The sequence below is a fragment of the Saccopteryx leptura genome, chromosome 6, assembly GCF_036850995.1.
Source record: "Saccopteryx leptura isolate mSacLep1 chromosome 6, mSacLep1_pri_phased_curated, whole genome shotgun sequence".
NCBI lineage: Eukaryota > Metazoa > Chordata > Mammalia > Chiroptera > Emballonuridae > Saccopteryx > Saccopteryx leptura.
In genome coordinates this window covers 104,097,275-104,123,154 of record NC_089508.1, presented here as the reverse complement: position 1 = coordinate 104,123,154, position 25,880 = coordinate 104,097,275, and the positions used below count along the sequence as shown (strand labels likewise).

Here is a 25,880-nt window from a genome sequence, read left to right as displayed (position 1 = left end):
TCTTTGTCACCAATTAATCTTGTTTTTATTGTGATATTCATGGAGCTTTTACTTGTAGTTTGTTTTGTTTTGTTCTTTGTGTCTGGTGGGAAAACCCTCTTTAGTATTTCCTGAAGTGGGGGGTTTTCTGGTGATAAATTTCCTCATCTTTTCTGTATCTGTGAATGTTTTTATTTCTCATTCATATTTGAAGGATAGCTTTGATGAGTATAGTATTCTTGGCTGGAAGTTCCTCTCTTTCAGATTTTTAAATATTGGGGTCCACTCTCTTCTAGCTTGTAGAGTTTCTGCTGAGAAATCTGATGATAATCTAATGGGCCTTCCTTTATAGGTTGTATTCTTCTTTTCCCTGGCTGCCTCGAGAATTTTTTCTTTGTCATTGGTTTGTGCCAATTTCATTATGATGTGCCTTGGAGTAGGTTTGTTAGGGTTAAGATAACTTGGTGTTCTGTTTGCTTCTTGAATTCAAGGCTTTAGTTCTTTCCACAGGCTTGGAAGTTTTCATCTATTATTTGTTTGAATATGTTCTCCACTCTATTTTCTCTCTTTTTTCCTTCTGATATACCCATTATTCTTATGTTGCTCTTTCCAATGAAATGAGACAATTCTGTAGGATTATCTCTCTCTTTTTTTTTTAATTCATGAGTCTCTCTCCTCTTCTCTCTGTAGTACCTGTAGTTGCCTGTCTTCTATCTCACTAATTCACTCCTCTATCAGTTAAGCTTGTTACTTCATTTTTCAGTTCATGAATTGAGTTTTTCATCTCTATTTGATTTGTTTTCATAGTTTCAATTTCCTTGGCGAAGTATTGTTTCTGTTCATTGAATTGGTTTTTGAGCTCCCTAAATTGCCTTTCTGTGCTTTTTTGTATATCCCTGAGTAGTTTTAGGACTTCAATTTTAAATTTTCTGTCATTTAACTCCAAGGTTTCTAAGATATTGAATTTTTTTCTATAGATTTTTCCTCATCTATCTGAGCTACATCACTGTCTTTTGTATCGTGATATTCAATTTCTTTTCCTTTAATGGCATTTGAGAATTGTATTGTTAATAACACTAATAAGAGTTGATAAAAAAATCTTTTTGAGAAAATGCAGTGAAAAACTAAAAATTCTGTTGTGCTAAATGGAACAAAAATATGTAGAATGGAGGGCCTGGGTTGGGGGGGAGTGACAAAGAGGCAAAAAACAAGGCAAGTACCCACTAAATGCCACAAGGAAAAAATTTAAATCAAGAATAAAATAATTTGTTTGTAAATGATGGTAAAATAGAGATATACTGTAACAGAAATGAAAATAAAGAAAAAGAGAAAAAAGAAAATAAATATAGTGAAAATGAAAATTCTATTGTACCAAGTGGCACAAAAGTATAGAATGGAGAGCCAGAGTTAGGGGAAATGCTAAAGAGATGAAAAGTAAAGTGAAAAGCACACAAAATGCCACAAAGAAAAAATATGAATCCAGAATAAAATGATTTTTTTGTGGGTGAGATTCAAATGAGAGAAAAAGTGAAAGAGAAAAGAAGAAACAAAAAGAGAGAAAAAAACTGAATTAAGTTTTTTGGAATGTAGCACTCATAGAAAAGAATGGAAAATGTAACACCTATGGGTAATAACATTCAAAATGAAAAGAAAAAAATAAAATGGAAAGAGGATAAAATGATCAAGGTGAAAGGAAAGAAAGAAGATAAAAAATACTAGAAAAAAATTTAAAAAGTTATAAAGACTGTGGATTTTTTCTGGTTTTGAGAAGTTATCTTCTTTCTTTATCTTTCTTCTCTCTCTTTTTGGCCAGTGGTGCTGTACCCCAGGTTCTGCCCCTGTGGCACTCTTAGGCAGAGATTTCCTGTTATGTTGCTATAGTGATGACATAACCCAGGCTTCAGTCCTGTTGGAAGGCAGGGCTTGTTAGCATTTGCAGGCTCCAACAATGGGAGGATCTGTTTTCCTGGAGCCTCTCTCCAAATCTCTCTGTCCTGAACCAGCAGCCTGGGACCCAGCTGTGAAGTTGCCCCAGCCACTGCCTGGAGAGCAAGAGGCTCTAAGAGCTGCCAAATCCCCCCCCCCCGCCTTCAGCATGTCTAGTATGCCTCAGCACTCCACAAGTCTGCTCTCCAGAGGCTGTCTGCAAACTGCCTGCGCACTTCCCTCCACCACTTCTGCAGTTCTCTTCCCTAGGAATGTGCTTTGTTAGTCTGTATGGCCGGCGGAGATGCCGCACCCAGACAGGCCCAGGTGTAGGGAAGCCGGCATTCATGCTCTTCCCGCATGCTGTTGTTTGGGAAGCCGGGATTATTCAGAAACTCTGGTCACAGCCCACACAGAGGGTCACTACTGAAAGTCTCCAACCCAGCCTCCCCATCTGGGAATGCGAGCAGCCATGCCCGAAGTGCCAGGTGGATCCACTCACACACTGCCGGCACTCACCAACTGGGATACCGGGAGTAAACAAGGCAACTGCTCGCCCGCCTCTGCCGGGGTCTGCCACTGGTGTTAGCTCTGTGTGGGCTGATCTGTGGACACACTCTCTCCTCAGCTTGAGCATCTCCACCCTAGCCCAGCTTTTTCCGCACCCCCAGCCCTCACTTTCTCTCAGTTCCAAGTGAAAGCAGACCTTGCTCAGGTCAGTGAGGAAAGCAGAATACACCGTACTCCATCTTATTTCCTTCAGAATGGGTTATACAGTGTGTCCGTAAAGTCATGGTGCACTTTTGACTGGTCACAGGAAAGCAACAAAAGACAATAGAAATGTGAAATCTGCACCAAATAAAAGGAAAACTCTTCCAGTTTTATACCTATTCAGTGCAGTTCGATGTGGGCTCATGCACAGATTTTTTAGGGCTCCTTAGGTAGCTATCCCGTATAGCCTCTACAGACTCGTCACTGACTGATGGCCTACCAGAATGGGGTTTTTCCACCAAACTGCCGGTTTCCTTCAACTGCTTATCCCACCGAGTAATGTTATTCCTATGTGGTGGCGGTTTGTTATAAACGTGCTGATATTCACGTTGCACTTTGGTCATGGATTCGAATTTAGTGAGCCACAGAACACATTGAACTTTCCTCTGTACCATCCACATCTCGACTGGCATGGCCATGGGCTGCTCCGCTGTATACACGGTGTTACATCATCATCTGTGCATGCGCACATGCTGCCACATCATCCTACAGAAACTGGGAGGGTTTTCCTTTTATTTGGTGCAGATTTCACATTTCTATCATCTTTTGTTGCTTTCCTGTGACTGGTCAAAAGTGCACCATGACTTTACAGACACACTGTATATTCAGCCACCTTTTCGCCCAATCGTATTTTTGTTTGATGTATGTGTATTTCATCAAACAATCCTGGGATTTTTTTTCTGTCTCTAGTTTTTAAATTTGTTGAAGTTTCAGGGAGAGGTATCAGGAGCACCCCTCATGGTGCCATTTCTCTGACGTCACTCCAGCCCTCTTTATACCCTCAAACAGACATATAATATAGCCGAACTTCCCCTCCATCTCTACTGAGTCTATTACGTCTATAATTATGCTAAAGGCCATTCATTTCTTTTAAAGTCATTTTAAATAAAGACAATTTACAGGCTTCTGTGTTCACTGTTGGTCAAATTTAAGAACTATGTTACTGTTTGGCATTTGTGGTGTTACTAGAACCAACAGAGATATCAAGAAGTCCTTGAGGTAGACTTATTCAGAATTAAAATATCAAATAAATGACCAATGATCACTGGAGTCATTTGATTGATCTAGGATATGTAATAATTTCACAACATTTGAAAAGGTTGTTAGTTCCAGTGCTCTGCAAGTCAGGTGACTAACATGAACAGCAATAATCTATCACATACAGTCAACAAGGACAGAAGGTTTGTTACACATACAGGGCATAAGTGGCATATAATTACAGTGGAGAGTCTGCTGCCGACCCCATATCCACTCTTCATGCCCTAGACACCAAGGTGAAAAACTAAGATCTCTGAGAAACATGTATTTGAATATCTGCTTTGAACTGGCTGCTCTTCTGAGCACTGCTTAATCGTTATTTAAAATGTTACCGCTGTTTGACAATTTTGCTCTGTGTTTCTTTGAACAAGATCATGAAATGTAGTACCTCAAAGAAACAGTTTCAATAAGGAGCAAAAAGAAGAGAAAAAAGAATATTCAAAGCAGAAGGAAGGCAAGAGATGACTGCAGAACAAAGTCTAAGAACTCAGATTTCACCAACATATCAGATTTCATTAATTACAGTAAGGGTAAGATTTGCAACAGACATAATTTGAAAAAGAGAGCAATGTAGAACATAGAAGCAGAGAGTGAGTTCAGCAAAGAACTTACAAGATCAAGGGATTATACACTTGACACTGTGCAAGTCGTCCCACTATTTTGTAGTATAATGTTACACGAAGGAAAAGCATGAGAAAAAGTTTAGGGTACTGTGAAATTATGGCCTCATGGTTTCAACTTAGTGTGTGCATATAGTTACTCATTACACCAACAGAACATGCTCTGTTGTGAAGATGAGTTCCTCCAAAGCACCCACACTCTTACTCCCCAAGGGTACCTTGGCCAACAAAGATAGTTATGGCTACAGCAAAGTATAGGGATGGGTTCCGGAGTTTTTTCTGCTTGTAGAGTTAATTTACTCACACGTGAACAATAACAACGACACTAACAACAGCTGGACCACAATCTAAGCAACTGCCTACTTGCCAGTCTCACTCAATATAGTTTTGGGTATTGCCTGGCAATGTGCTGAAATGCAATTAGTACATAATGCCTGACAAGATGCTATAGTAACTAAATGCATAATAGTTGTCTAGATAGAAATTTTACAACATAAATTTAAAGAACACAATTTTTTAGTCTTTCTTGCTTTTGGTACAGAGGCTAATATTAATTGTTCCAGGCCTCATGAATTACTTGTTTATGTCATGGGCCAAATGGAATGATTTTCATTGGTAAAATTGGTCTATATATGATACAAAGCATCTAAGTTCACTTTAAGAAAGAGTCTTTGAATATCCTCCTTTTTATTCTTTAATTGCATATATTTTAGACATCGAGAGAAAGAGTAATTAAAAGGAACTCTACATACACAAGGAAAAATGATGTTCACTCATGAAGCTTTAAAAATATAAAATGTAAGCCCTGGCCGGTTGGCTCAGTGGTAGAGCATTGTGTAGAAGTGGCCCAGTGTATAGAAGTCCTGAGTTTGATTCCCAGCCACAGCACACAGGAGAAGTGCCCATCTGCTTCTCCAACCTTGCCCCTTTCCTTCCTCTCTATCTCTCTCTTCCCCTCCTGCAGCCAAGGATCCACTGAAGCAAAGTTGGCCCAGGTGCTAAGGATGGTTCCATGGCCTCCGCCTCAGGTGCTAGAATGGCTCTGGTTGTGATGGAGCAACACCCCAGATGGGCAGTACATCACCCCCTGGTGGGCATGCTGGGTGGATCCCCATTGAGCACATGTGGGTGTCTGACTGCCTCCCCACCTCTAACTTTGGAAAAATACAAAAAAAAAACAAAATAAATAAATAAATGTATAAAATGTGATCATGGTTGTGCAATATTTTGCATGTTTTTCTACCCAATTCACACCTGAAGATGTCTTTGTCCACTATAAAAATTGGTACTCTGAACCTACAGTTTTTAAAAAAGATAATGCATTAGTGCAGTGATTCTCAAACTTTTTCAAGTTGGAGAGCATTTAAAATCCTACAAACAATTGTAGGTGCACTATATACAAATTTCTGAGAAATATGTTATAATAATTAAATCAAATATTAAAGAAAAAAAACATAAAGTCCAAGTGTGCTTTTATGGTAATTAAGTGAAATAAATATGGCAAAATTAAATTTATTCTGACATTAAAAAACATTTTTATGTTACATTTTTTGAGTTATGCTTTTTACAATTCATAAAAAAGAGGGATTAAAAAATAAAACAACAGCCTGACCAGGTGGTGGCACAGTGGATAGAGCATTGGACTGGGATGCAGAAGACCCAGGTTCAAGACCCTAAGGTCACCAGCTTGAGTACGGGTTCATCTGGTTTGAGCAAAATCCCACCAGCTTGAACCCAAGGTCGCTGGCTCTAGCAAGGGGTGACTCGGTCTGCTGAAGGCTCGCTGTCAAGGCACATATGAGAAAGCAATCAATAAACAACTAAGGTGTTGCCATGCGCAATGAAAAACTAATGATTGATGCTTCTCATCTCTCTTTGTTCCTGTCTGTCTGTCCCTATCTATCCCTCTCTCTGACTCACTCTCTGTCTCTGTAAAAAATAAACAAACAAACAAACAAATAAATAAAAAACGGCAAAAATGTTATCTTTTTATATATATCATATATACATACATTCTTAGTAAGATTTCGTATTGCACGAATGTGTTAAGTTTTTTCATTCTTGTGTTTATGAGAAACACAAGCCTGATGTGTCCTAATAATTTCTTCAATGTTTGGGCATATATTTAAAAGGCAAATTCAAATTTCCTAGTCAATACATTGAAGAATTCCTTTCTTTTTACTCTTAATTGTGTTGAGTGTGGAAACCGCCCCACCATACATATAATCTTAACTTCACACCAAACAAAGGATAGAAGAAACTTGCCTCCAGTCTTTCCGGGGAACATGGTGGGTGGTGGTGTAAACAATCCAGCACAATAGCTTAACAGCCTTTTGAACCTAATCAGGCAAGTGAGGTGGGGGGGGGGGGGGGTTGGGCAGACTGTTAGCTTACAGCCAATTCCCCACACTTCTGTTCCCCAAAAATCTAAACTCCAAAAACTTTGTTGGTTTTTATGTCCCTAAAAGGCACATATTTCTCTGGAATACCATAGGGCATACCTGGAAATCTTCTAGGGCTCACCAATGCGCCCTGGTGTACACTTTGAGAACCACTGCATTAATGTAAAAAATGATCAAGGATCTCCAATTGCACACAAAAATATAGACTCTTTAAACCACTAACGTAACACCTGGTATGGTAAAACAACAGAAATGTGATAGGAATAATTTCGTGCCTTCCAATAAGTTTCTGAAATATACTGCCGTTAAGACACAACTCCATAACCCAAATTTATTGTTTATATTTCCATTCCCTTTCCCTTACTTTAAGAAGATTTAGACATTGAAAATAGAAATGTAAAATATATACTGTATTTGGAGAAATCATTCCTTTTTTTTTTTGAAAGAACTGTTTTTACAAAATACAAATTGCCACAGATATCTTTTACCTAAGTATCTCTCTAATATACAAGAAATGTGATTTTATTAACTTACTTATAAGAGAAAAGTTTATAAACAATTTTTCTGAGACTTATTTTAAAAGTGCAATACCACTCTATAGGAAGGCACACGTAAGTAAACAGAATTGAAATTGTCACTATAAATCTTTATGAAACTCAGGAAATATTTGAAAAATACTTGAGGAACTACTTGAAGTATGAAACGGGTCACCTGAATAATTTTATATGTATCTTCATTAGTAGGCTAAAATACCCTATTTTAGTAATTTCCCCCACCACAGTTTGTACTTTTACATTAGTATACATAAAGTGTTAAAATATGAGGAAACAGCATATATAGGTGGATTCTGTGTGGAGCAAAAATACTCCTGGTTTAATAATTCATATAACCCCCCTATACAGATAAAAAAAACTGAATTACTTAAAAAGTAAACAACAATAACTAACAACTCTTAGAATGAGAGGAAGCTTTGTATCAAGTTAAGGCAACTTCTATGCTGGTCTTTGCTCTCTGAACACCCTCACTGAATGAGTCTATTAATTTGTCATTACAGGTATGAGATTTTGTATTTTAAAAGAGCAATATAATTCTTTGATGTAACTATCAAGTTTATTGTTGAATAAAAATAAAAGATAAGGATTTTATCAGATATTATCTGCTGCTATTAACAGAAGTTTTAGGGTTCTTTCCCAGGGGTCTACAATTCACAAGAATTATCTTATTTTCTTAATTCTGTCACCAGAATCAAAGCAAGCTGAGTCTACTGCTGTAGATTTTGGACAGCCTGAGTACAGAGGTCAGATCTGAGACTACCCAGTAACACACTAGAAATGGTGCCTATGATGTTAAACTACAGAGAATTAACATGTATTAATTTAGCACTGGTTAAGTAAATGTTTCTGGCATTTCCTTCAGCACCTACACTCATTTTCAGAGAATAGATTGCTATAAAAGAATGTAGGCTCATTAAAGTTTATTTCCTCAAAATACTGAAGGATAGCTAGTTTCTATTCTGAGGAATCAGAAAACTGCCTTCATTTCCTTAGCAGAAGGATAAATAAGACCCCAACCCTTTTTGTTTTTGAGCAAGCATCACAGATTCGAAAACGAAGAATTTCATCTTGTTGTCACACCCTGCCTTACCTTGTTTCAAGGCTGGTTGTGTTTTCTTTACACCAAATGAAATTTTAGCAGGAGCAGAAGCCAAATGCTTAAAATGAATGATCAACTTACAATCGTATGAATCTATTCTTTCATGCTGCTCTGCTCAAAAAATAGCATCATAAATGCACATCTGCAAAGACTGTGCAACCCCCCTTCCCTGAATTGTACAAATTATTAGAGTTGTTGACAAAAGGTTTTTTTTGTTTAGGGGTTGGTCTGGGCACTCTCTTTGGCAGACTGCCACTTTTCTAGCAGTAGAAATATTGCTTGTAGAAAGCCACATTGTACCGAACAGCTGTTCTGCTAAAACATTGAGCTAGCAACCCAAGAAATGACTGACTTCACATGCGAAACAAAACTGTTCCCTCCTTTGTGCTAATTTAAATGACATAAAAGTACAAAACATTCCCTTCCATGCTGTCTAGTCTTCCCTCCCAATTATAGGCTTTTAGTAGGATGTATGTAAGTGAGGTGCCAAGGCATGTGACACTCTGGCCACTGCCCAGTGTCTACATGAACCTTAGCTGTTCCACCGTGAGGTGCCCACAACAGTAGGTAGTCTTCTACTCTAACCCTTCTTATATTCAACTGTAAAGTGCTGAGTGGGTTTTTTATGAATTATATACATTAGAATTGCAAAATTAAAAAATATATCTCAATCCGGCCTTTCTTCTATGTCTATGAGAAGCAAAGTTATTAAAAAATTATATTTGATTAAACTCATTTATTAATATACAAGTCATATTTTAACTTATTTGAGATTACAATCAGATAATAGAACTATACACAAGTATTCTGTGCACTACATGGCATTTAGATATTCTGTTTAAAATACTCTTGAAAGAAATAAACTTCATAAGCTTACTTAACATCTGAGGGGCCACAATTCCCATTATATATCACCATGTTTACAGCTTTAACTATATTTGTGCATAATAAATTATCTGACAAAAATGAGCACCTAAAATAAAGACTTGGAAAATCTTTCATTTAAAAGTAGAACTTCAGCCTGACCAGGTGGTGGCACAGTGGATAGTGTGTTGGCCTGGGATGCTGAGGACCCAGGTTCAAAACCCTGAGGTGACCAACTTGAGTGTGGGATCATACATATGACCCCATAGTCACTGGCTTGAGACAAAAGGTCACTGGCATAAGCAAGGGGTCACTGGCTCAGATGGAGCCCCGAGTCAAGGCACATATGAGAAAGCCATCAATGAACAACTAAGGTGCCACAACAAAGAATTGATGCTTCTCATCTCTCTCCCTTCCTGTCTGTCTCTATCTTCTGTCTGTCTCTCTCTCACTAAAAAAATAAATAAATAAATAAATAAATAAATAAATAAATAAATTTTCTTAATTTTTTTTTAAGTGAGAGGAAGGAAGGGAGAGAGAGAGACAGACGACAGACTCTCACATGCGTCCTGACTGAGATCCACCCGGCAACCCCGGTCTGGGGCCCATGCTCCAATCAACCAAGCTACATGGCACTACATTATTTCCTGAGCATGTGTGTCACTTGCACTAGATTATAAACTCCTAGAAGATTCAGTCGTTTTCTCTCTTTGTATTCCCCCAAGAACTTAATATAGAGTCTTGCAATGTTGTAAGCATTTAAATACTTAGAGGATAAATAGGTAAGTAAAGTGAAAAAAGAAATATGACCCATTCTTGTTCTCTAATGGCAAAAATAATAGTTATCCTAAAATCAACTCTACGATTACATCCATAAAGCCAAAAATCTGAGGAGAGAAATGTCAACCACACCCATTGTTTCAATAAACTGGCCCTTTCATTTCAGATACAACCTATTGTATGAGTGCTTTTTTCTTCTTACCATCTCTCTCAGTGAAATACACATTAATGCATATAATCAACTATAATATCTCATAGTACGCATTAAAAATAACATTAAGTTGCTATACTATCCCCAAATTTCCTGTGTCATAAACACTAAATTTCTCTGCTCTGTCATATGATACAGGTTAAGACTTTTTACATATTAGAATCCCAAAATGTATTTCAAAAGAAATACTGCATGTTGGACATCTCTTCCTCCTAATTAACATCATTTTGGGAATATTATTTTTCCAGGAAAAATAAGAGAAACAAAAAAATACAACTTACTTCTAACATGCTAAAAACCATAAACAGGGAATTCTAACATGCCCTTGGCAGTCTCGGTGTAGACCTGAGCCTCCCAATAGAACCCTCCTACAGGCATATTGCAGTGTAAGACCAGCTGGATTCTCAAGCTCCAAAGCACCATTTTTTTTTTTAAAGAAAGAAAACTGAGATCAAAGTGATTTACTTGTTTAGAGTCACCAAGATTAGATCTCAGGAGTGTGCAATTTCACTGGCCAACACCTTTCTACTAACAAGGCATTCCGAAGACAAATTAAAATGATTGGGATAATTACTTCCATTGCATTCAAACACTTTCCTCCTTCTTTGGCTTTTTTTTTTCATCAACTGTACCTTTATTATAATTTGTTAGAGCACCTTGCAAAGGTCCCCTTCGCTAATTTCAGTGAAGGTATTATTTAACTTTTCCAACAGTAAATGTTCATAGAGAAAATATTTAGTGACTTGCAGCAAGAAGGTTTGATCTGATTGCCTACCAAGTATAAATCACGAAATAGCATAGACTGAACAACTTGATACAGATTTTTCTTCAACTTCAGGGTCTCAGAAGTCATAGGAGAGACAATAAAGAGGATATCAGGTCATGTGTCAGCTAAGAAATCTCACTGCACCACTTCACAGAGCTCCTGAGTGTGGGCAGAGTGAGGCTGTCCTGCATCTGCGCCCGTTTCCTTCCATAACTCTAGACTAGACTGCATTTTGCTATGCATTTTTCAAATCTCTTTTCAAAGTGGAAAATGAGAGCAATTTTGCTTTTATGCTAAGATTCTTCTAAAAACCTGGATACTATTCATCTATTTTAATAGAAGAAAGCCAATATTTTAAAGTATTTATATAAAACCCAAACTGTGTACACAGTCTGTTTCCATCATCAGTGCTGATATTCAACACAGCCTTATTTTCCAAACTGTAAAATTACATATGAGTGATGGGCTTTAATTACAAAACATTTCTGAAAAAAAAATTTAAGTCCAAATTGCTTTGGAATGTTACAGACTACGAATTCATGAATTTCAGGGTTTTTTTCCCAAATCTCTTAGTACAGTCCTATTCACCCTTTGAGCACTCACTTAACACCTACTGACTGACAGATCTCAATGGACAATGGCAGAAGACCACAATAGTGATTACTTAGTTAGTGACTGCGTTTTGTTCTTTACTAACAAGCTTAATTTAGTACATTGTGAAAATTAAATTATCCACATAATTTAGCCATATTTCTTTACTTTATATGCAAATGGTTTGGGAGATATGTTTATTTCTACCTGCAAAGGACTAATTCAGCTTCACCAATCTACTCAGACTAATTCTGGTAATAATATTAGATTCTTGATATCTAAATTTCACATTTCTTTTTTCTAATGATTATTTTGTGAAAGTTACGGCCAAATCATGCCTTAAACCACCAGTTGAATCAGAAAGACAGCTAACAATTATTTAATTGAATTGACCACTTATTTGATTAGTTAAGTCAAAATGACCAAACAATAGTCCTGTATTCACAAAGCTTTAATTCCATTTTTCTTTCAGAAGGCCCTGAAACTAGAGAAGACCATCTGAACTGGCCTAGTTTGGATCACTGGCTACATTAAATTGAGAGAGCAGGCTCAAACAATAAGCCAGACAATGCCAATAACTTTATATGACTTTATACTTCATTTTCAGTAATATATACAATGTAGAAAATAATATGCAACCATGGAAACCTAGTAAAATATGGAACACCACACCGACTGGCACACAGTTTAGTTGTACTGGCCCTTAGAGTAAATAGATTATATGAGCACACAGCTCTGAAAATGAAAAAAACAATACAAAACAACAACAAAACCCCACAAGGCTCAACCTGTACACTAGAAGGATGTTTCTTAACACAATGGGTTCTAAAGAGGGACTTCAGTACTGTCCAGTTCTCTTACAGTGTTTGACACACCGCCCTCTACAGAGCAAATCTAGCCTAATACCTGTTTCTGTATAATCCCTAAACTAAGATTTAAAAAATATTAAACAGTTAAAAAAACTTGTAAGAATATTTCATGACATGTCATAATTAGATTTAAGTATCTACAAATCAAGTTTTATTTAAATATAACGACATTATTCAATTATGAATTGTCTGTGGCTGCTTTTGCGCTCTAACAATAGGGTTGAGTAAGTTGCAGCAGAGACTAGCTGGTCCACACAGGCTAAATTATTTACTATCTGGGGTTCTTAACAGAAAACGTTTGCTGACACCTGTTCACAGCTCTGATCTAGTTTTGTCTTGGCTTACTAATTTTTCCCTTTTAGGCTATCTTTAACTAGTGTAAGAAGAATAGACAAGGTAGCAGTAGTCATAATTTCTAGGGAAGAAAGGAGAAAGAACACCAGTATGTGCACCTGTGCTCACCTAATTATTGATAGAAATAGGTCATTTATAAAGTTTTTAAGAAAATTCCACATAGACAGTTTAATCAATTTTCTTCCTTCCATATCTTGATGGATATTGCAGTTATCAGTTAAGCATATTTCTTAAACAAAACCAACAACCCTGAAGCCCTAGAGAAAGTTGAGCCTGTGAGGACTCAACACTGACCAGTTGGAGATGCAGGACAGATGCAGAACATATTTCCATTTGACCTTTGCCTGTGAATAGCCTAAAAGTATTATCCAAATTTGGGCACAACATTTGAGCTAAAAAGAACTGGTGCATACACATGAGCCATATAGAAGCACATATATTCATGTGAAATGTAAATGGGCAAAAGGGGACAATGACAGCTGAGGACATGGGCTGAACACAAAAAGTTCTCTTTGTTGTAGAGGAAAATATGCTGAATTAGGATTACAAAAGCCCAAATTTCAGTCCTATGTTTTTCATTGACTTTGTTTGTGTCACTAGACTTTACATCATTTTTCTCAGCACAATAGCAAAGGGATTGCACCAGATGATCTGTAAAATCTTTAAACCGATAATTCTGTCGGCCTTCTTTTCCTGCCCAGGGACTGACGTTTGCAGACATATTATGGACCCAGAAAGGGTGTGGAAAGTTGAAGTCAATCAGTATTCAAAGCCACAATAATTTTACAGGTGGAGGTCACCACATGTTTATTAAGGCATAGCTAAGACTCATGCACAGTATCCAGAAAGCCATTTCTGAAAATTAAAGTCACAGTACAATTTCAATCATACAAAGCAGTCAAAGGTGACTCCTTTGCTGTACCTATGAAATATTGTCATCTTCAGAGTGCCAAAACTATATATTGTGCTTTGCAAGAGGTGACAGGACTAACAAAACTATGTTAAAGAACTCCAGCCCTAAAGAACAGAGCACACAAACTGAAAGTCCTCAATGACTGAGCACAGTGCAGTAATGCAGTGCCACAGGATGCCATGGCCTAAATACTGCATGACCAGGAACTGGTAGACTTCTGAAAATAAGTTTGATGTGATACAGAATGTGAGTACATTCCTAAAATTTGTCACAAGTAAAAGTAAAAGTAATATGTAAAGTTCTAAATTTAAATTTTGTCTATGTCATATATTTGGCACTTGACTTTTTAATTTAAAAGTATACCTTGATAGAGGACTGGATAAAGAAGATGTGGTAAATATATACGGTGGAATACTACTCAGCCATAAGAAATGATGACATATTGCCATTTACGACAACATGGATGGACCTTGAGAACATTATACTGAGTGAAATAAGTAAATCAGAAAAAGTTAAGAACTGTATGATTTCACACATAGGTGGGATATAAAACTGAGAATCATGGACACAGAAAAAAGTGATTACCAGGGGGAGGGAACTGTGGGGGAAGGGAACATGCAAGAGAGGGTGGGAGAAGGCTGTAAAGGGGGACAAATATAAGGTGACAATGATTTGACTTTGGGTGATGGGTATACAACGTAATCAACAGTTCAAATGCTATAGAAATGTTTACCTGAAACCTATATACTCTTATGGATCAATGTCACCCTGTTAAATTTAATTTTCTAAATTAAATTAAATTAAAAAAGACATGTGTGGCGTTTTATTTTTCTCTTTTTAAATTAATGATCATTTTAAATCTTAATCATCAACAGATAAAAGTTTTTAAAAGAACTCATAGCACGGGCAGACATAATACCATTTCTGTAGAGGGTTATTAAATAAAAGAGAAGAAAAATAGGAGTTATTACAGAGTATGAAGAATTAGAGCATGTGGCTTTTGAAGTTATTAATAAACAGCTTCACAAAACCCAATAGTCCTAGGAGCGGCTAATTTGAGACTATAATTGCAAAATCCTTTCTAAGAAATTGGGGTTTTGAATTAAGAGAGTAAGCAATCATCCAGACCAGACCTACTGACAAAAATCCAAATGAGGAATTGGAAGTCCAGAGAGGACATTATAAGACAGGTCACAGGGAATGTTTTACTTTATCAAAAGTTCTATTGTTCTACCCTTCCTTTTCATCTTTCACATTTATTTCTCAATGAATGATAAAGACCTCCAAGGCCAGGACTCTTTGTATATGTTTCCATAATATTCAGCAGAGGACACAGAGGATTTACTAAGAGAAGGTACTCAGACATTTGTTGAATGGAATAGAAGTTATATACCCAAGAGCCAAGACCCTTATGGGTTTCTTGAGACTCCTGCTCTTCACTTTTAGCTCCTCAGCCTGTATACTACATGAGAGAAACACGTTAGGAGGCGAAGGCCAGAACAGGGCAGGGACTGGTAGATGATGTTGGGGTGGAGAACAGGATGCTACAATTCCTCCTAGCTCCTAATCTCTGCCAGTTTATTTCCCCAGTGGTTTAGCAATATGCCCATCATTCTCCTTCCTTTTATTTTTACCTTTTTTTTCTTCTTACTAGCCTATGACTTAGGCCCACCCTTAGCTCTTGGCAGCAACAGCATCAGCTCTGGTCAGGCAACCCCAAAATACCATCTAATTCTATACAATTTCATTTAAAAACATGGTTGAATATTTTCCTGGCTACTACACATGAAAATATAAATGTATATAAGACTCAGACTGTTTCCTCCAATAGCTCGTAGTCTTAGAGATGGGGATATAAAGAAAACATTTATGAACTGATAACAAAGCATCTTAAGTCTTATTAGTAACCCACGGAAAGAAATGACTAACATTCTTGGGAAGAAAAGAAGCTCTACCTAAGAAAATGATATCTGAGCTGGTGTTTAAAAGATGGACAGGAGTTCACCAAACCCAAAAGAAGAAAAAGGGCAGGTGATGGCATGGACAAAGGGCATAAATGTATGGCATGGTATTCAGGATTGCTAGAGGAAAAGATGAGGACAGTAGAGAAAAGGATAAATTGATAAATCCTGATCTAGGATGCCAAACAGTACAAATGCATTCCTTTGTCCATATTTTCAGAATTCTTCAGAAAAGATTCCTTAATAGGTGTTATGTGTTTTATTTTGTTTTGTTTTAAGGATCAATTTTTTTATGAAGGTATCTGATCCTGAGACAGACATTATAGAAAAAGTCATTGAACTCATTGGACCAACAGAAGGACAACCGGAGGTCATCATTGTTTGAGTGAAGACATTCACTAAGCCCCTCTGGTAGGACCCTGACACTAATGATACACATACCTGGTGAGATGTGCTCACAGAGTACAGAACAGGCTAGAGATGTCAACGAAGCAGTCATAGGCCATGGTGGCCAGGTGGAATGCCCCATGGTACAGGAAAGATCCAGGAGGAAGAACTGGGCAGCATACCCTTCAAAGGAAACAAAGCAGTCCTCTTCTGAGGCCTGGGTACAACCGTGGAAGAACAGATACCCAAAATGGAAAGGACTTGGAGGAAGGCATACATCGGGGTGTAGTGATATGATCTACACTGATAATTATAATCATGTCAAAGTTCCCCATTACGGCCACAACACAGAGGATCCCAAAGGGCAGTACATTCCTGGACCCCATCCGAATACAAGTAGAATAAACTCTGAGACTTGTGTAAAATTTACCATTGTGTAAGTGGGGAGAGGGTTGGGGAGAAGGAGGAAGAGGAGATTTTCAAACCAAACATCATTCAATGCTTATAACATTAAGTTAAATTAAATTTAATATCTTCTTTTTTTGTATGTGTTTTTGCACCTCTGCCATCAACATGAAAAGAACTTTTTCCAAATATTTGCTGCCTCTTGATAGGGGGCAGTCCTGAGCTGAAGTTTCAGCAAGGAGCCACGCCCAGCCAGAACTGTGACAAGAAGAAGCACACAGCTCTTCCCAGCCTAGATCTGCCAACCCAAAAAATTAACTTGTGGCAGCTACATTAGGAGTGAAATCTCTCTGGCATGCTACTGAGACGTGGCAATGGTTGACTAGTACACCTGAGTATTCACATGTTCTCAGTTACCACTCTCATAGATATCCTTTCCTTGAGCCAGTGTTTGGTGTTGAGGGTAATTCTGGATGCTCAATAGTGTCAGATGCACTGAAAACAATGGTGACCAGTCCAACTCTTTGACAGTGGCTTGTGGCAAGAAACCAGCAATGCTAATATTCTTCATGCTGAAGGTGGACTACAGTCTCCCTTTGTAGATATCAAAGCTTTTCCTAATAAAAGGTGAAAGTGCACAGACACTTATTCTGCCAACCTTAAGACCACATTTGTCAGAAAGCCCTTCCTGCCCAGGGTCAGAAATGACAATCCTAGGGAAGTGTGACAATATAAATATTGCTTGTTCAAACATGATGTAAAATAAAAATAAAAAGTTAGTTAATTCCTAAATAAACTTCTTTCAAAGGTCATAACTTACCTAGAAAGATATAAAAGGATAACAGAATGCAATTTAAAATTCTTCTTGGAAGCATACCTAACAAAAGACAATTACATTACATTATGTTTCCATATACTAGTAAAACCTGGCACTCACTACCAAAATAAACAGGAATGAATGTTGGCAGCTCAGGCTTGGGATGGTTCCATTTCCATCTGGTGCCATCACTGACTTTGGATTGAGGCAAATGGACCTGGAGACTAGAGCAGAGAGGCAGGCCCCCAGTCTACTGAAGATGACAGAGGTAAGAACAGGAACCAAGCAAGAATCAAGTCTCCACTTTTCCCCTCCCCCTGGCTTTACAGGGAGCTTCTGTTCAGAACCCAAGGGTTCACTTCAGTCTGGGTTCTACCATCTGCCTGTGTAAAAAGAAAAAATGAATACCACAGGCTGGTGGTGTACCTGTCATATCCTGATTCTAAGAACTCTCATTTTACATGTTTTTTTCACTAATAAAGAACATGGTGCTTGCCCTCAAACATGAATGCCACTTGGTAGACATAAATACACACAGTAAAATGGCAGAACAGACACTGGAAGACCTTTGAACTGCTTAGACCAAGAAGACCTATCTCTCAGACAGTCATGGAATCGATGCCCTCTATAGAAACAGAACCATTTATATAATGCTATTGAAGTTTTGAGGACAACTCTTATAGTAACTCAATGTTACTCTGAAGGATGTCCTATACTCACTTACCCTACATGACTATTTAAAAGAAAAATCCATTAAAAATTATTGCTTACGTAACAGTCTGGTCTTTGTTTAAATAAAAACCTGCAGAGAAATCTACCAGTTAATTCAAAAGACATGCCTGAAATAATGAAGAGAAATTCTATGAAAATAGTAAAGTTCTTCTCTAATGTGTTTAGTCACACATTCTCTTGCCTGTTTTTCAACTGTTTAGTTCCAAAGGCTAAAAATGTGTTCTACAGACAGTATTTTAGCATCATTGACTACCACACACATAGGCAAATTGTTTAAAAGCTGCAATGTTTAAATTAAAATAAAACTGATGCCTACAGTGGTAAGTATTCCTGGATTAATAGAGTTGTAGCAGATAGACTCCAAAAATTGACTGAAGTCTGTGATATTAGAAAGACAGAAAATTTATCTGGTTTTAGCAAATGTCAAATCAGCAGCTATTGCTTTTAAGATTAATAAAAGAATAATGGTTTCCAGATAGCCTCTAAATAGAGATTACTATGAATGGAGAAGTGATTTACCAACAGTCACCACAATGAGATTTCTTTAAAGGTTACAATCATCAGTTATTTAGCTGAAACACTGCTGAGAATGCCTGGTCATTTCTTGAATAATGCATTATATTCATTCTAGTTTTGATCTGTATTATAACAATATAGATATTTCTAAAATAATGGAAAAAACTATCTGTTACCTTTCAATTGCTTAACATATCATTTCCGTGAAGTAATTGACTCAGGACAGATTGCACACTGTCACCTGAGTGTTCTTCCTGGAAGCATAACTTGTAAATAATCTATACACAATGGGCATCACCAAACACAATCACCCTTTACAGACTTTTAAGAAAAGATGTGATGAATAAAGAGCAAGATAAAGGACATTTTTGAAGCAGTAAATTAAAATGATTAAATTTGTATACAGTGGTATGAGACAAATTTAAACTTAGGCTTTGAAATGTAATTATTAGCATGAACAACTCAACATATTTTTTAATGTTGCCTACAATGTGTAAGTACTGTTCATATAAATTTCCACATGCCTTTAGGCTTATTCAAGAGACTGCTTGGAGAAGCACAAAGTATAATGTCTATCGTTTTATTGTTGGATTATGAACTGCACTTCACATGATGCTACAGGCTATTTATATAAGCTTGTTTATCCATATGAACTTCTTCAAGGGCACAGCACAGAAGACCTTAATAAATTAAAACGAATTTCTCTGATGTTGTTTCATGAATGTTTGATCAGTATGAGTAGCAGGTTTGCATTAAAGAACTAGAGGAAAGCGATAAAATATACATACACTGTGCAGCAGAACCAGTTTACAGAAAGTGCCCACTGTATTCCTAGTAACTTTTAAGAATCCTTGTGAACATATAGAGTCACTGCTCTTACAGCTTCAGTTTTAGCCTCTCACCAGTTTCCTAATGGTGGGATCAAACATGAAACAACTGGGATTCTCTGCCAAAACCTAATGGAAATTTTACAGCAATAAAACTGGCAATCTCCTCTTCCAGGCTTCTAAACATCCATCCCAACCTCCTTGCTTTCCTCACTGACACTGCCATGTCCTTCTACAGACAACCCCATGAGAGCAGAGACCATATTTTCTTATTTTTTCCATCTTTATCATAAAAAGTAGTGATAAAGTTGAGTTGACTGAAGGCCACAAAGTAAGAATAAATGATTAGTCACACTCCGGAACTGCGGGGATACTCATCTGGAATGCTTGATGGTGGTGCTACAACTCAGGTAGCATTGTTAGAAGTGAATATGATATGACAGACAGAACAGAGTCACAGGATTCTGGTTTTAGACCTGATAACACTTCACTGGGAACCCTTCTACATCATTGCACTCACCGTAAAGTGAAGGTTCTACGTGACCTGTAATTCTGTATCTCTAAGAGGCCATGATTCCACGAGTAAGCAGCACTACCACAAGCCAGATAAATGGGCAGACAAGGAAACCATTCAATTTTTCTACTTTGGTAGCTGCCACTACCAAGAAAAACCTACAAACTGCAAACTATTTTGAAGAAAAATGGAAATAAAAGATGATTATCCTAAACAACTTAATTCAAGTGCAGTCCTTCAAGCAACATGTTTACACTTTAATAATTTAATAACATTTTTGCACATGTGATTTATAACCTTTTGCACTTCTCCTTCCATCTCTCATGATTTGGAATAAGCATGAAGACAGCCTACTGAATAAGCTCTATGTCTATAATAAATATTTACTAGGATTATATTCACATCTTTAGCCTGGGAAAATTCCCTACTACTTTAGCTTCTGGAACATGGGCTGGTGTATGACCAAGACAACATCTACATTCTTCAGGGCAGAGGGACTCTAAAAGCACAGCATTAATGTGCCTTGGTTTGTTTGTACTCTACTGCCTTAAATTCACAACCTGCCCTTGAAAGCTTGTTGTATGTTCTTCTCAGTCTGTGAATGTCAGCCTGACACTCCAGAGTACAGTCTGGCAACTGCGGTTTGGGGCCAAGCCCGGTGGCAGCTGTCTGCTTTGGAGGTACAGTTCATTAGGGCACAGCCCCGCCCTGTGGTTTACATACCGTCTACGGCTGATTCCATGCTACAGCAGCAGAGTTGAGCTAACACCCAAAGCCTAATGTATTTACAACATGGCCCACTACAGAAAATGTTTGCCCCTCCAGAGAAAAAGAACTTCTGCCAATTTGAATTCTAAGTTTACTTCTCTCATAGACGGTAAGAAACACAAACCCTAAGCAGCAATGGCAAAGGCCTGAACAGACTGACACATGCACACACACATGTAGGATCACAGCTCTGAGCATAGAACTGTAAACAGCTGCTTCTGACCTTTCATCTGAACTTGAATGCTATGAGGTTACAGCTCCTCACTAGCCCCCTTTCCTACAACATCCAACAATATAGGCCCTTCTCCAAAGGTATAATCATGTAACAAAAGAATATAATTCTTTCCCTAGAAGAAGTTGCCTGAAATTCTGCCAAACATTCAGTTTTATTTAGGAGTCTAGATACAAGGTTAGGACATAAGAAACTAGTAGAGCCCTACAGTCTTATGCTCTGAATAACACACACTTAAGGTTATAACACCAGTGACCAACACCACATACAGATTGATAAACACGTGCATTCATATTAAAATGCTAGAAATAACATACATATAGAAGTTACAGGAACACACAAGAAAATATCTCTCTTAATTATCAGAGTGAATAAGGCCTAAAATTTTATTTATTTATTTATTTATTTATTTATTTATTTATTTATTTTTGGTGACAGAGACAGAGAGAGGGACAGATGTGGACAGACAGACAGGAAGGGAGAGAAATGAGAAGCATCAATTCTTCATTGCAGCACCTTAGTTGTTCACTGACTGCTTTCTCATACATGCCTTGACCAGGGGACTACAGCAGAGCAAGTGACTCTTTGTTCAAGCCAGCTACCTTGGGCTCAAACCAGCAATCCTGGGCTTCAAGCCAGCAACCTTTGGGCTCAAACCAGCTACCATGGGGTCATATCTATGATCCCACGCTCAAGCCAGCGACCCCACGCTCAAGCAGGTTGAGCCCAGGCTCAAGCTAGCAAACTCGGGTTTCGAACCTGGGCCCTCCACATCCCAGTCCAATGCTTCAACCACTGCACCACCACCTGGTCAGGCAGGCCTAAAATTTTAAAATAATGATTTAAGGGTAACTGCACCAAAGATGTAAAGGTCAAGTCTATGTTTATATTTGCACCATGCAGGCAATATGTTAGACACTTGAAACATTAATACATGGATTATTTGATCTATTAGTCAATAGATTGCTCAAAATGCCTGCTATAGTTGGACTTCGTTCCCTTCCTTTCTTTGCTTACTAAAGACAAAATATTAGCTCTACCCTTTAGCAAATATTCTCATACTCCACCCATCAATAAAAATTTGCATGTATTAGCATAACTTAAATTAAAGCCATGAAGCGCGTTAATGTAAGCCATTTCATTCTCATTTCTCTGAAACCTTACATAAAGTGATAGAATATTTAGGCTGACAGATTTTTTTTTAAAGAAAATAGAAATAGAAGAGGTTTGTTTCACCTTCACATGGTGTCTTTCTCATGCAGAGTTCAGATTTCCACATTTGTATCCCTTTAAAGGATTTGATATGCAGGAAAAGAAGAAAGGATGACGGTAAACATTTCATCTTAGAGATACCTACAGACCACCACAGTCCACAATGAACAGAGGCTTAAAACTTACCTTTTACTGAAGTGTTCGGTGGAGGGCCTTCCATTCGCAAGTTCCACGGCGGGTCCCCCTGGTTAGCAAAGTCCCTCATTTTCAGATAGCTAATTGTAAGTCGAATGATGGACGCCTTGTCAAGCTGGCTGGTGATGGCTGCAGGTAGAGGCAACAACTTGGCCAATTCATAGAACTCAAAATTTTCTTTTCCCCGACGGGAGCGAGCCGCATCTCGGGATTTTTCCTTTCTCAATGCTTGTAAACTGAAATCAAAGAAGTGAAAAAATGTGTTTAGAACATAAGATTCTTTCATCAGGTAGAAATTGCTTTCTTTTTATTTCCTCTTTTTCCAGCAAAAAGCTACTAAAATCTCCTGCAAAATTTTAGGGAGCAAGGTATCATGAGTTCTAGACAATCTCCACTAAAACTGTAAATTCTACCTCTGGACTTATATGCCATAAACCCAAGTACACTGAATAAAAAGTTTGCTTGTTAGGTTCTTTTCCTTCAAGTGACGATGCATCAATATACATTCATTGTTGCAAGGACAAACATAAGATTTACAGATGATTTTTGATGTTGTCAGCAATAAACCATTTAAAAGACTGGGCTTATCTTCACATATCTATTCTCAAGCTAATGGTTTTGTTCATTTAACTATTGTCCCAGGGGAACCTTAAGCCATCAAAAGGACACATTTTTGAAAAATTTAATTTAATTATCATCTTGGAAAAAAAAAAGGGTAAATACAAACACAGAAACACATTCATAGAATCAACAAATAAAACGCTGATGGGAGGCCCTGGCCAGTTGGATCAGTGGTAGAGCGTTGGCCCAGTGTGTGGAAGTCCCAGGTTTGATTCTCAGCCAGGGCACATAGGAGAGGCACCCATCTGCTTCTCCATCCTTCCCTTTCTCCTTTCTGTTTACTTCTCCCTTCCCCTCCCACAACCAAGGCTCCACTGGAGTAATGTTGGCCTGGCGCTGAGGATGGCTCCATGGCCTCCACCTCAGGCACTAGAATGGCTCTGGTTGCAATGGAGCAACACCCCAGATGGGCAGAGCATCACCCCCTGGTGGGCATGCTGGGTGGATCCTGGTCAGGCGCATGCAGGAGTCTGTCTGTCTGCCTCCCCGCTCCTCACTTCAGAAAAAAAAGAAAAAGAAAAAAATGTTGATGTGCTTTTAGCCCTCGGTAAGGATCAAGATCTTCAGTCAGATAAAGAAACATCCTATTAAAGATCAAGATTTCAATGCAACTTTACAAATGTGCTGGCAATTAGTTAGTAAGAGAATACTTTCTTCCTTTCTTCAATGGATATACATTAATGGATAGACAGAGTCTCTAAAATACTAGAGGATAAAATACATTGCCCAGAAAAGTCAAACTTTAGGATAATATAAATTGAATGTTGAAAGATAAAGCCCTATCTGGGTTATTAAAATTTATAAACATTATAGACATATTACTTCACAGAAGAGGCAACAGGTAGAATCCAGTATTTTTCTTTAACTATTTATGTGCATTTCTGTTTGAAGTTTGCTCACATTGCTGAGGGCAGAATTTGGCACAACTCAAGTTGCCTGAGCAACTTGACAGAATTCTACCTGCTCTGAATTGCTCTGTTTTGTGTCTGACAAGAAATAAATTCAAAATTAGACACTAATGAGAGGTAATTGGGCAATAGTTATTGTATCCAGATATTATTAAAATATTTGTAAGTGTCCATTTTATTGAACTCTGAAGATATTTTAAATATGTGAATTTAGCATTCTGATTTCCCATTATAATATAATGAGAAAAAGAAATAAGAAAGGAGGTAAGACCAGAGGAATAGATTTGAATGAGCTTAAGTATGGCTCCAATCTCTATTAGCATAGTGTGAACAATAGCATTCCATATCACATTACAGCATACCTTATATTGTTCATGGTGTAAACACTGTGTTCACTGCAGACACACAAATTATCTTATTAAATATCTATGTAATTTAAGTAATACCATAATGTTCTAGTCAAATATTTGCTAGACTAATATTCCAACCAGTTTCATGTTTACTCTAGTAATAAAATATTCTACATTAGCTAACTACTGTGTTTTTCAGAACTACACAAGATACTGCTATCATTCTCAAAGTCACAGCAGTCTCAGGTGACAAACCTTTGTCTTAATATTTTGGGTGATAACTTCAGGCAGACAGACACATCCCTATTTTACAAGAAAAAGACATGTTATGACACTTATTTCCCAATAGTTTACAATAGTTGGTCTCCATTCAATTCTTTAAATGATCAGTTTGCCTTGTTGAAAATTATGTAGATAAAGTGAGAGAAGCCTTAAAATCTGACCAAGTGTATCCGGAATCCAGATTGCCAACGTAAGATAAAAGAATGATTTGTTTGCCTACCTTTCTATAACACAGGCAATCTATCTAACACCACCTAAGTAGTCACCTGTGCCAAAAGGACAGCCTTTCATGTTTTCTCTGCCACTTCTAGAGTGCAGTAGTTCAAGTTCAGGGCTCTGCTCTCTTTGTGTTTCTGTAACCAAACACTGCTCCAGAAGGTGGGCTGAACTTACAATTTCTTTTGGTCGGGTAAGTGACTATGATGGAGCTCTAGAGCAGAGGGTCACTCCAGGGCTGGCTGTGTTAAGGCAGAGCACGTCAATGAGCGCAGCTGCCTGACAGCGACCAGGGAGCTGCAGGCAGAGGCCGGAAAGGGGCAGCCCAGGGCCGGCAGCCCACTGCAGTTTGGGGCAAAGGCATGCCGGTGCTGTCAGACTTTCGGTTTTCCTATTTCTAGATAACAGAAACTGAATTTTTACATGGCATTTCCAATTTTATTTTATGTTTTAATTTTATGTTAGCTAATTAAAGTTTTAAAATTTATCAAGCCCATTAAAATATATCATTTTGTCAATAAAGGAGCAGGGACTCACTTTACAATTTGGCAATAATTTGGGAGACCACTTTCTGAAGGTAGATTTAATGGATGATTTATGTAATATTCCTTTTCACATGTCACTCAAATAATCACAAATGGACTCGTCTGTTATCTAGTTAATACTACTAATATTCATGCTGGGAGTGTATTTAGCTTAAGTAACTAGAGAATTAGGTGATTATTCTAAAATTGATATTAATGCACAGGTTTATCAATAATCTATGGAAAAAAATCTAATCCTATGGGAAGGAAAGCCCAAGATTATAGAGAGAAACCTAATGGGCTCCAAACCCTAGTAGAGTGGAGATGGCTTCCTATATTATCAATTCAGGGAAAGGGCATCCGTGGACACTGATTCCTTTTGTTGCACTGCCTAGCACTGCCTTCTGACACTTGACTTCTCTAAAATAACACTGAGCACAACTGACTTTATGTGTTCCTGCCCCACCTTCTTGTTTTCTCTTCTCTTCCCCCCCTCTTTTTTACTCTAACACAAGTTACCCGACCAGAGTAATCTTCTTGGCCATAATCTCAATAACAAAGGGTTTCCATGACTCCCATACCACATCATTATGCAGACACCATAGTTCAGAATACTTTCAGAATGATAGCACTGGGTCTGTAATAAGTAGTAATTGGTTTTGAGGGCAACAGCAAT

At 37.7% G+C, this 25,880-nt stretch overlaps 1 protein-coding gene across 4 annotated transcripts in view; it reads right to left on the bottom strand.

Moving 5' to 3' along the window:
• NPAS3 (neuronal PAS domain protein 3) overlaps positions 1-25,880 on the bottom strand; it is a 923,046-nt gene that overhangs the window by 602,729 nt on the left and 294,437 nt on the right. For all 4 annotated transcript variants that reach the window (XM_066343094.1, XM_066343093.1, XM_066343091.1 and 1 more), the window contains one exon: positions 22,295-22,539. In XM_066343094.1, coding sequence (XP_066199191.1) covers positions 22,295-22,539 — 245 coding nt within the window. The remainder of the gene's footprint in view (positions 1-22,294; positions 22,540-25,880) is intronic.